The sequence below is a fragment of the Pyrus communis genome, chromosome 17 (assembly GCF_041283825.1).
Source record: "Pyrus communis isolate YQ-2024b chromosome 17, ASM4128382v1, whole genome shotgun sequence".
Classification (NCBI taxonomy): Eukaryota; Viridiplantae; Streptophyta; class Magnoliopsida; order Rosales; family Rosaceae; genus Pyrus; species Pyrus communis.
This window is the reverse complement of record NC_142581.1, coordinates 27,651,037-27,663,489: the sequence shown is the minus strand read 5'-3', so window position 1 is coordinate 27,663,489 and position 12,453 is coordinate 27,651,037. Positions and strand designations below refer to the sequence as shown.

The following is a 12,453-nucleotide window of genomic DNA, read 5'->3' as shown; positions in this document are numbered from 1 at the left end:
GAAAAGCAAAAGGAAATGCATTGTCTTTATTTTCTAAACTGTGGAGAATCATCACTAACAATTCCCCTTTGAGGGTGATCAACTAAACAGCTATCCAACTTTGGGATTTTAGTAACTACGCAAGAAAATGATCTGAAACAAAGGCGTTTCTCACAGTATACATCATGCATTAAGCATTACATATATATATATATATCAGGATTATGGTCTACTTGATGGGATTCGTAGCTCGAGTTGTCGGTTGGAAATTGTAGAGTTGACTGCCAGGGTTGCAGCTTAAGTACTTGCGGAAACTTGGTTCCCTAGGAATCGTCAAGGGCCTGCTTGATCTGCAATACAAGAAGATTAAAGCAAGAAGAAAAGAAAGAAAAGAAAAAAGCGAAGGCATATGGTAATTTTTTTACATTTATCTGAATGATTAGTGGCAGACCAAATTATTCTTGACAGCCATGGACCCCCAGGCACCCAGCCACCAAAGTTTTGGGTAGGCTGAATCACTTAGCTGGGGAGCAATTTTTCAATATATTCAAACTACTTGGTGTTACAATTTTATTCAAAGTTAACATGTATTTATTTTTTATTAATATATACTTTTAAAATAAAACATATAAATCTTCACTCATATTACATCACGTGACAAGTGTTTTAGACTCACAAATTAAGTTATTACCTTTGTGGAATGAAAGGTCTATCGAAAAAGGGCATCAATCGAGCCCTTGGAACCATCTCCTTTCTCAGTAAGCGAATCTCTTCCTCTTCTATCATCTGCTCAATTAATTTATTACAGCACTCTTCCATAAGAATTATATTATTGTTTCTCAAATATTTTTATATTTATACATACATATATATATATATATATGTGTATATATACCTTCTGCAACCTCTCTTCTTGTTTTCTCTGGTGCTCCAAGATACTCAGCTTGGTTGCAACCTGTATTTATATATCCATTAATTAATGGTAAACAACAGTTCCGATAGAGGCTGAATTAAATATTTGAACAAACAGAAAAAACGACGACTCACCATGTAGTTGAACATTGCTCGTTTGGTAGCTCTTTCTTTAGTGTGAAGTTTAACTTCTTGAGCTTTGGTATTTTCCCTTGTTGGAGACTTTTGACAAGACTAGTTAATTATATAAACAACAATGATTAACATGAGATCGCACGCCCGGGGGAAGGGGGGGAAGATGATGAAAATTCTACCATACTCCGGCGAATGGTAATACACTAAAAGTTATAAAATAAAAAATAAAAAAAATAAAAAACAACCTCATACATTACTTATTTACCTTTGATTTGTCCTTGAATTCATCTTTTGGCTGTAAAATAAGAAAGATAGGCTATTAGTGGCAATGATACATATGGTAATTATGTATGATCCGGACTAATTACCAACTTCATGAAGGTCCATATAGTAATGCAAAGAATCCAAGAAGGCATAGTGTTAATTTATGTGAAATGATAAATTTTACTAAAAATAGATGTAGCTTTTACTAACTAGCAATGATTTTTCATTTTTAATATCGATATACATTAACGTCATAAGTAAAAGATGGAGTGTGTATGAAGGGAAAGCACTTTCCATCCTCATGCCAGTTTACTCAAATGATTAGCATTAACTTCATTAGTAAAGTATATGTATACCAACTAATACACTCTCATTTGCCACTTAACTTTAATTTTCCATAGAAGGATATAATTCCCTAGATCTGATCACGTACCTCTGACTTAATATGGCAAAGGGATATATTGTACGGAATCACCTTTAGAATGTCTTGAAGATGCACTTTTACTTATATATTCCTCCATTTATTTTCATAAATGAATAAAGAAACATATATCGTGTTGCCACTTATATGTTTAAACAATTATCAAAAGACTATAAATCAAGGGTGTCGTTTTTTGAACTATAAAAAAAATCATTTTTTCATGCTTTTTATATTTTAAACAAAATATAGTTGCAAAATGATTTTTTGGAGTGTCATATATAACTTTATAAAGAAGTCTTCAGTACAGTACTTGGTTTACAAGCTAAATATTTGTTTAATATGGTTCTAAATGATAGAAAGAAAAAGTAATACTAAGACACGACTGTGAAAAGAAAAAATCAGGAACCAAGGAATTAAGGAGGAAGGAAAAATAAAATTCGATGAAAACTAAAAGGTAAAAGATCGGAGACTAAATGAAAGAAAAAAAGAAAAAAAATAAGGATATTGAGATACTAGATTTTTTTTTTTCCTTCCTATAAGTTGATAAAATTAGTAGCTTCGAGTTTAATTTTAGGAAGAGGCTAGACTGAGTTCACAACCAATTGGCCTCAGATCATATATGGTGAGATTAATGAGAACATTTTTGTTCACCACCCTAATCGATCCAAGGTATGTTCATCACCTCTCCAGATTAATTACAATAATATAAAGTCTGTTAACACTTAGTTAACCCCATATTAACTTCACTAATTACTATGTTCGCATGCTAACTTGGCAGAAAATATATGGTTTTCATATATTGAAGTGGATATGTCTGATCTCACCGCTCCTTCAGAATTCGAGCTCCATGAACCTGTTGTAGACTGTGAAGCACTCTTCACAAACTTCATTGGAAAAAAACAGAAGAAGGGAAGTTAAGAAATATGAAAGAGATATATATGTGTGTGTGTGTGTGTGTGTGTGTGTGTGTGTATAGCTATCATTACATTCATGAGCATGGAAATTAAAGAGGAACAAACTAATTTAAGAAATTAATGACATGATTAGGAAGCACCCTGACCTTAAGAGTAGATTTGGAGTGTGCCTTCTCCATAAATATAAATAGATGATATGAGCTCAAATGAAAAAAACTGTGGGTGCTTATTGCTCCATGAGATGAGTATATATATAAGGGTTGGATAGAATATTGTCGGGAGATTGGTGCTTGTTTAAGTGCTTTGTTTCGGTTGCAATATCAAGACTTTACATGCTTTGTCATCATTCTCTGGTACCAAATTATTGTCAAACCCTATTAAGTTTAAGTTCTTTCAAATCTCATCTTGGTTAAATTTTAACTAGTACATATATAAATCCAAAAAGTCTGCCCTCGCTTCACATCTTTATGTGCTAATACTAAAATTTTAAATTAGTTCTCAGGTTATAAACTGACTTTTAAACCAACTTTTCTATATTATAAATTGTATGAGTAGTGAGTAATACTTTAATAGGTTAGCAGTAAAGAGTCGAAACTGATATTATATAGGATTCAGTGATTGAAAACTCACATACTACATGTATACGAGTCTTGTTCAAACCTCAACGTCGAAACCCTAAATTAACTGAATATATAGTGACCAAGTGTTCAAAAAATTATGAGATCGACATATAATATATATAAACTACATGTGTACATGTATTGAGAAATATACTATTGTTATGTTGCTGTTGAATTTCTATCATTGATCATGTTACTTTTAGGGATGACTATTGAAAAATTACCTAAAATATAGATGACTCATTCGCATCGGTAGCTCTAGAAAGAATGTGAGCATTTTTTTTTACTTAATATATATATGCCCACACACAAAATGTGTGTGAAATTTTTATTTTTGTTTTTAAAATTGAAGGAGAGAGGAAAAGAGTGAGAGAGAACGTGAAGCGGGAGACAAGTTTATTTTTTATTTTTATTTATTTTTTAAAATTAGAGATGTTAAAATCACATGTATGTGAGGCTTAAATAAAAAACAGCCAAATTTTATTATGTGAAATTATGTTATTACCTTTAACTTTTTTGTTATGATAGAAGACTGAATAGTCTTTTCACCATCTTTTAGTTGACATATAGGATTTTATTAATATGTAGTTTAAATACACACAAAAGAGTGCTCAAAAACTAACTAATTAGTTACTAATCACTCGTTTGGATCCGCTTCACAATTTAATATTATGATAGGTCATACATTCTTGCAATTATACATCCAAATTGGAAATCGTTCAGCCATTGAATTTTGTTATGTAGATAACAACACTACGTTCGTCTCATTATTTGGCGGTTTAATAACTAAATAATTTTCGATTGGAGTGAATTTTCCCAAGAACGATCTTTAATTAATATATGCATAAAAATAATGATTCAGATCAGGAGAAATATTTTGGAGTGAGTCCACACTAGCATTTATCATTTTTTTTTTTTTTTGTCAAAGCATTTATCATCTTATTAGGTTATTAACGATTTAACTCCAATGCTCCTTTGTGTGCGTATTAGTGAAGCTTCCATCCCCATTGTATTTTAATAATTTGAACTGACTATCTTTTAAGTCTTCCCTCGAAGTTCATCTTTACAAAAATTAACGAAATCGAAAATTGTATGACCGTTGGATTCTTTTTTTTTTTTTTTTTTTTTTTTTTTTTTTTTTTTTTTTTTTTTTGTGTTTCTTGGAAGCACCACATTCATCTATTTTCTTCACTATAATTGAATGTCTTAATAGTTTCAAATTTTTTTTTTTTTAATTTTTTACAAGAATGATCTATAAATGATTAATACAATATAGACAATCTTGATTGTTAAAAGATACGATACAAGTATCTCTCAAATATGCTTATTTGAGAGACCTCTGAACTGGGGATGACAATTTTATCCGCAAAATTCAATCCCCGCAGTTACCAGAAAGATTAGGATATAAATACTTGGCTTCAAGGATAAATGTGGGGGCAACTGCAACTTTTCGAAGCATGTTTGGATATACTTATGTGGATAGGGTACCAATAACGGCAATGTTCTATATTTTCTAAAATGTTATATGGATTTATATTATCAAATATTTATTCACTATTTGTTCTTTAACAAAAAAGTTTTAACTTTAAGCGAGGAATTTTTTTTTTTTTTTTTTTTTTTAAAAAAAAAAAGGAGACATTGGTGGCAAGTTCCGATCCGGAGAGGTTATGAGGAATTTCATTTTGCTCGTGGTCACAGTTAAGCAGATTCATCAGCTCAAAGTATCGAACTCAGGACCTCCTATATTTTTTTGTTTATTGGATGTTTTGAAAGTTGTACAATATTCTAGTAGATAGGGTATTGGATTTTTCCCATATTTTCATTCAAAACTCTCACTCCCCTATATTATTGTAATAGTTTTGCATCCTTCGTTTCTCCCTCCCTCTTAATAATAGTAATTTTTTTCTTCAAAAAAATGTGGATGTTTTATGGTTAGATTGTTGATTAGATCGTGATTCATTTTTCTAATCATAGCTTACATGCTGCTTACATCATGTGATCAAAATGTTTTTCATTAATTACGAGAAAATTTTAAAAAATTATTATTGAAATGAATACAGCCGTCCATATGGTATTTATTACTCAGCGATTATAACTATAACTATGAGGAAGGATAATACTTCATTCTTTTTGGGGATTATCTCATTCCAACGTTTGCAATTAACGCATTTTCATTGTAGAAATTTCATAATTGAACCGTTAATTTCTTAAAATTCATCTGAAGATCATTCCTACAAAAAATATTTTAAATCGGAATTCATTTAGTCATGCAAACATATCAACGACATCAATGGTTTAAGTACCAAGTAACATATTCAATGAACCGTTCATTTATTTGATACATTTAGATAACTAAGCAATCTCTGATTCAAATGATTTTTGGTAAGGATGATCTTCAAATGAAGTTTTAACAAATTGAACGGTTTCAATTATAAAATATTTAAGGTGAAAATACATTATTTGCATGTAGAAAAATGAACTTCTCCCCGCATGAGAGAATGCAAGCATATCCTATGAGGAATGCCCTAGCTACGATTAATTTGTAGTTATAACTACGTAAAATTTTTATAATTATGAAAATGAATATAAGATGAATACCGACCTAAACCGTTGTTGTACCTATCCTCAATTACTCAAGCTAACCAGTTAGAAAATTAATATGTGGACTACGTAAGTACCCTCATTTAATAAGATAAACTATGTACATGTTGTATATGATTATGTGAAAAAATGCTCGAGTTATCCAGTTGACTAATCTCTCAGTGTACACACCGTTACATGAACATTATTACCGTTTTGCATGCACAGTAACAAACAAAAAAGAGTCAGTGCAGGGTTGGTTTACGTGACTGGATTTTCAAAAAGCAAAAGCACAAAAAACCAAATGTAACCAAAAGGTTGTTAACACGTTCAAGCATTTCTTCTTAGAGCCGTTAAGCAACCAATGACAGAATGCCTACTTTGATTGCATTAGCAAGTTAAACCCCAATTAGAGCTTTTGGATTATCGTTAGTGAGTAGTTGAGTAACATGTCATTAAGTTAGTTAGGTCATGGATCCATCCATCCATCCATCCATCCATCCATCAATCCACCAAATTTAAACTACAAATCTCATCCATGCTTAAAGTTTAAGTTTAGGTTTCCCTGATTAATTAGCTTCTTACATACTACTTATGGACCCAAATATTGGCACCATGTCCAACGTTTATTTACTCAAGAATAATTAATTAATTAATTAACTAACACGCTGAAATTATCTTAATAGTGAAATTAGCATTGCATGGTTTACCAAAAGATTAGGGTAAAATTATGTGAAAAGCAAAAGATCACCTGTTTTGCTGATCCTTCTTTTACCTTAGAAGTACGGTCAAAATGCCACTAGTTTTGTGTGTTTTTTTGTTGATAAAGAGTATTATGCGATATTAGCTCATCAGGATAAGATGATGTATATAGGTGAGACTTGTTAAGAGTGACTCACTATTGATCACATTCATGTTGTCTCCAAACTTGTATATTATCTCATACACAGCACGACAAATATGTAAGGATTTATACAAAAAACCTCAGTGCAAGTATTATCTAAAGTTATCAATACTTGAATTTGTCATTGATTTAATATGGTTTATGAATTTCACTCTCGTTTTGCACTCCTCGCCTTGTTTTTATCCCTCAGTTCTTCTTTGGTCCATCCTAAGACTAGATAATAAGGACACCTGAGGAGAAAAGAGAAGTGCAAAAATCATTTCCCTTGAATATTTCATTGGCTTTTGATTGTTGAATAAGAGAAAATTGATGCATAGATGGAACTGAAAGACCAGATAAAGTTTATCAAGGAGTTTTGAGTATTTCTTGTATTGACAAATTCTCTCCCATGGGTAATGGACCCGTAGTAGTATGTAATGCACAACTCTTTTACCTATAAAATGTACAAATACCAAAGCGGGTGGGAAACGTGCTCATGAACTATTCACAAGAACCTAAACCTCAGAGAAAAGTAAAATCTAAGAAACAAATGTGTTACGGGTCCGCAAGTGTCCACTCCTAACTCCAGCAATGCACCGATGATGTCCCAAATTAACCACCTAAGCCCAATACCCTGGGTGGTATTAAGTTGAATGGCTCTTAAGTGTAGGGCTTTATCTTTAAAGATCTCGGTGCAATAGGAGTGGATCACCTATTTTTAAACCATAGATTACTGTTGGCTTGTATCTTCATCTCATTCTTGGTTTGTATCGAGCAAACTTTATACGAACAAAAGTATGTTGCTATTCCGGGGGATTTGAATCTCTTTTTAGCAGTAGATGCCCAGACTCTTTCTTGAAAAGCTTTCCAACCACATCATCCCAACTTGCCCTTCCACCAGTGGACTTTGACTTTGTATCGGCAGGGTCTTCACTCTTATTCTCAATCTCTGGAGCCTCCTCCGGTTTTTGGTCTTCGGGGGCTTTCTCGTTGGGCGTTACAGCATGAGGCACATTCAAACTGACAGCTCTTTCCAATGCATCTTTGTGTTCTTTTTCAAAGGTCCGCAACCTCTCTAGTTTTTGTACTTTTGGGGCAGTTGTTACGGTCTCAGAACAACTTTCCTTCATTCTCTGAAGAGTATTTACATCACTGATCAGTAATTATTCAACATATAAAATATAAGCATTTACAATTCAATAGCAAACAGATAAACTCCCAAAATTTCAATTTACACCATGGTTCACAATTTCACATATATGCTCGCTAAAATGATCCATAATTAGCAATCGTAAACTACCGAGAATAACACATTCTGACAATCTAACCAATTCACACGTGTTGGCACTTGAACAATGTTCACTAACGCAAAGGGGGAGGAAACAACTTATCGGGAGAGAAAGGGAAAGCATTGAGCGGATGATTTCCTTAGTAAATGAAGGGACAACATCAATTGCAAATTGAATTGTCAGAGTGAAGACAACCCTTCTTTCCTTCTGATCTTGTCCCTCCAGTTACCTCTGCTCAAACTAAGAAAAAGAGACCAAAGACACTAGCTTAACCCTTTTTCCCTTTACTTCTTGCTGCCTTTCCAACAACCAAAGACAACCTTACGACACAAGCTACTTGGGGGCATTAAGATCCTTCTGATATTTTATAAATACTGCTAGACAGCTAATCAATCATGTTAGTTTGGGATTTGAGTGGAGAATAAACATAATGCTGATATTCTTGACATTCCAGTGGAAATTGAAGAATTGCCACTGAGCTAAAAGCATATTTAATTTAGTTTAATTTTAATATAAGAAAAATAAATGAAGACTTGGCGCAACACCCAGTGCAGTGGCATTTTAGGATTCATACCACTAACCCCACTTAGTGCGATAAGGCTTGTTGTATAAGAAAAATAAAATGTATGAAATGATAATCATGGCAGTCTCAAAGGGAAAAGAAATAATAAGGGTTATAAATGGTTGTGAGTTATGTTCTACTTACTAATAAAGCCTTCTCTGCTTCCCTTTCTATCCAGATAATTCCATGATCAGATGTGGCATTACATGACAAGACAATATGTTCAAATCTCCCATCAACAGGAATGGCAGTTCGGACCTCTGGAGGAAACCTCCCACATCTGTTATACCAAGCAACGAGGAACTCAATCATTGCATGAACACAACAGTTTAGGTTCCAACATAATGCTAATGTCTTCTAGAAAGTAAAACTTTATACTAGTTCAACAGACACACACCACAAAGAGAATCCCATCAAAACAAACAGATTTGTTCCAATTTTGAAACTTCGCAAACTTGTGTCAGGAAGATTTTACTTTACGCAAAAGTAAGGTATAAATAAACTTCCAGCTGCATAGCTAAATGCTTATAATGGATTTCTTTAAAAAATGCAAGTACTGTAATTGATGAGCCAACAGTTCATCACAATTAGTAGACCAAAACCTGACATAAAAAGATGTATTTACAAAAGAGATACCCCTACAGATAATGCCCAACTAACAAAGAACTTCGAAAATGGTGTTATTTATTATATCCAATTTTTTTGCGGCACCATGACCAATCAATGTACGCTTACAGGCATTGTAAACCCCACTTACTAACTTTTTATCTATTCCAAATTGCACCACACCCTGGTAAAAATCTAGTGAAACATTCATCAGACAAGATTCAAACTTATTTCCAAAAGAAAATGAAGGCAAAACTTACAACTAATGCACATTTGGATGAGGGACTTTGAAGTTCCATGGAACTTAGACTAAATTAGTTAAAAAAGAACCACAAAAATTATGTTGATGGACTTTCTAAAGGACTAGATGCTAACTTTAAAGTTTCATGGAACTTAAGCTAACTTAGCTAGGCATACACCAAAAAACAAATTATGTGGATGGACTTTGATATGCTATACCTTTGAGATAACTTTCAAATGACACCGTTCAAGGTCATTTTGAAGGTGCCTTGCTTAGTGTCTTTGTAGTGTTTTAGAGTAGCATTGTAATGTTTAAGTAGTTCATTGGTAGGCTTAGTGCTTTTCAAAAGATAGATTTTAAAGTTCTTTGGGCTTTGAAAGTCCCTCATCCAAACATAGCATAAATTTTTTTCATGTTACGAGTTAGAGCATCTCCAACGTGCTCCCTAAATGAGCTCCATAGCTAAAATTTAGGGAGGAGTCAGAAAAATTCAACTTCAATCATACTCCCCTTCCAGCTCCTAAGGTAGGGATTCTTCTATGAGCTCTCGGAGGGAGAAAGGAGCTCCTAGTGGGCAGAACCTACAGAGTCTAAAGACTAATGTTCTCGCCAGATATACATAGTACATTAACATGAAAAGCCACTAAGAATCCATTTCCTAGGTAGAACCTAAAGAGCGATTGCTTCCCGCTACCGGAGTATGTGAATCACAAAGCCAAACAATTTCTAGGCCATGGTGCAACAGTTACCAAGGACACAAATTTCACATTACTCTCAAAAATCCAATATACTAGGCACCGGATTCATGCGGATGTGCAAATTAATGATATGATGTAAATGTGCAACAGCTGTAAATAAGGCAAGTTGCATGCTGGCATTCATTCAGGAATCCATTACCCTTGACTCCACAAGTACCGAATGGCATGAAGGTTTCATTGTCAATGGACATTCGACCACACTTTCCAAATCCACAAAAATAAAATGACAAGATTGTTGTAAGGATCATGGGATACCTGCAACATTTGCGCTCAACAATATGATACATCCGACCGGGTGCGTAAAGCCTTCTGGGATCCCTAAGCTTCCTACCTTCTGGTATGAAAGTATCCCTCAAACAAACCAAAAACAAGAAGCAGGGCAAGCTGTCGAAAACCACTAAAAGTCTTAGTAATTCACTCCACTATGAAATTAATGGTTTCAAAGAATACCAACCAAAAGATGGACTTGAAAATATCTTCCAAAGGGGTTGCAGTTCTTGGCAAGAAATCATCCTACAAACACAATCACCAATTCCACAAGTCACGAAAATAATTCGAAACAAAACAAACACGTTTACAAACACAAATGACAACCTTAAACTCAGACAAACCTACCTGCAAAACAACCGAGTAAATAACGTCGGCATACTTGACGGCCAAATTCAATGACATACAACGCGCCGGAGCAAGCGCATAGCACCTCACCTTGCTCCGGGGGACTCCGCCTAGCCGGTCCCGATGGTTGACCACAATGACAGTCAGCAGCGCCGCCACACCAGACCCCAAAGAGTGACCCGCAAACACCATATCGTAATTGGACCCGTTTTCGAGCCAGAGCCGCTTCAATGTCTCGCCCTCTTCGTTAAGCAGCCAAATCGCCGACTTCAAGAGGCCGTGGTGGACATATCCACCGTCGAACATCTGCATTCCGAGCTTGTTATCGAGCAAGAGCTCGTAGTCACTCTCTTTGACCAAATTGAGGCCGCGAATGGCGAGGACGAGCTCCTTGTGGTCGTGGTCGACGTAGATGAGGTAGGGAGGCGCCTGGCCGTCGGTTTGCTCGTAGGTGACGCGCTTGACGACCCAGTTGGGGTTGGGGCGGAATCCGCAGGTGGGGATGAAATGGGGGTTGTGGAGATCGGCCTCGTAGACGGCGAGGACTAAGCGGCAGACGCGGGGAACTGGGTCGAACTCGTCGGGAGTGGCGGATGTCCAGGTTGCGCTGTCGTTGGCACCGATGTAGGTGCAGCGCCTCCACACCCAGCGCATACAGCCCAACACAACCACGCACTCCATGCCACACGTCACCGACATTGCTTTTTGGTTTTTTGGTGGGATTAAGGATGGTTGATGAATGGGTTTTTGTCTTGTTTCTGTTAAATTTGTGAGAAGCTCATGATTTTTTTACGGCGGAGCTTCTCGCGGGAGAGACAGAAGGACACTGAACAACTGGTGCTTGTCTTAATCTCCAGGTTATTCCGTAACATGGTTGTCGTTGCTTTTTTTTTTTTTTTTTTTTTAAAAAAAAAAAAAAAAAAGGGTTTTACACGCAAACTAAACCCATCATTTGGCATTTCCGACCACCAAAATGGAGAATACAAGGAGCACATGTGTGTCTCCGGATTCTGCGGACTCATTCATCCTGGCCGTTTGATTCAAACCATGAGGCCACGAATTGATTCATTTACTTTATTTCTTTCATGAAAATGGAGGTATTGGTGCTGACTTCTTTCTGCCTCTTTTCTTTCGTCTTCCTTTTTAGTCTTTGAGAAATTTTATTCAGACTCATTTATCATCTTTCTACACTTCATTTATAATTTTTAATCTTGAAATTTCGAATTTTTCCAACAATTTTCTTTCTACACCTATAATGAAAAAGAACAAAAATATAAATTATAAGATATAAAATTTCAACACTAGAAAACCTGGGTCATGCCATCACTCCAAACCCTAACCACCCCCAATTTCTACCCCTCCCCAACCCCCCACCGCCATCTTCTTATCACCCATAATGAAACCCCCAAAGATCTCAGCCATCAATGTCCCCTTCCTGACCTTTTGCTGGCCACACAATAGGTCTCTCTTCCAGGCAGTTCTTCTAACATATTCAAATTATGCCAAAATTGTCGAATCTAATTGTGTTGGACCATATGTTAATAATACCATTAATTTTTCTAGAAAATAAAAGATTAACATGTTTCTTTTGGGTTTTTTAATCGTGGGTTGTTGGGAATAATGTTCTAATTTCCAAATTGTTGTGGGTGGTAAGGGAGGTGGCGGTGGGGAGTT

The 12,453-nt window shown here is 35.1% G+C and overlaps 2 protein-coding genes across 3 annotated transcripts; both read right to left on the bottom strand.

The window, feature by feature from the left end:
* Positions 1-2,899, bottom strand: LOC137707688 (microtubule-destabilizing protein 60). 2 transcript variants are annotated; one of them, XM_088688782.1, is made up of 7 exons: positions 2,772-2,899; positions 2,536-2,595; positions 1,292-1,321; positions 1,027-1,113; positions 875-934; positions 671-765; positions 1-329 (listed from the first exon to the last, which is right to left on the bottom strand). In XM_088688782.1, the coding sequence occupies exons 1-7, from the start codon at positions 2,802-2,804 to the stop codon at positions 209-211; spliced, it is 486 nt and encodes a 161-aa protein (XP_088544908.1). In that variant the 5' UTR covers positions 2,805-2,899; the 3' UTR covers positions 1-208. The 2 variants fall into 2 exon arrangements, with proteins under 2 accessions (XP_088544908.1, XP_068302692.2); XM_068446591.2 differs by having other exon boundaries at positions 1,027-1,125; positions 2,772-2,898.
* Positions 2,900-7,049: 4,150 nt separating this feature from the next.
* LOC137708848 (uncharacterized) lies at positions 7,050-11,627 on the bottom strand. Its single transcript, XM_068448003.2, has 5 exons — positions 10,780-11,627; positions 10,619-10,677; positions 10,420-10,548; positions 8,704-8,839; positions 7,050-7,841 (listed from the first exon to the last, which is right to left on the bottom strand). The coding sequence occupies exons 1-5, from the start codon at positions 11,476-11,478 to the stop codon at positions 7,512-7,514; spliced, it is 1,353 nt and encodes a 450-aa protein (XP_068304104.2). The 5' UTR covers positions 11,479-11,627; the 3' UTR covers positions 7,050-7,511.
* Between the last annotated feature and the right edge of the window lie 826 nt (positions 11,628-12,453).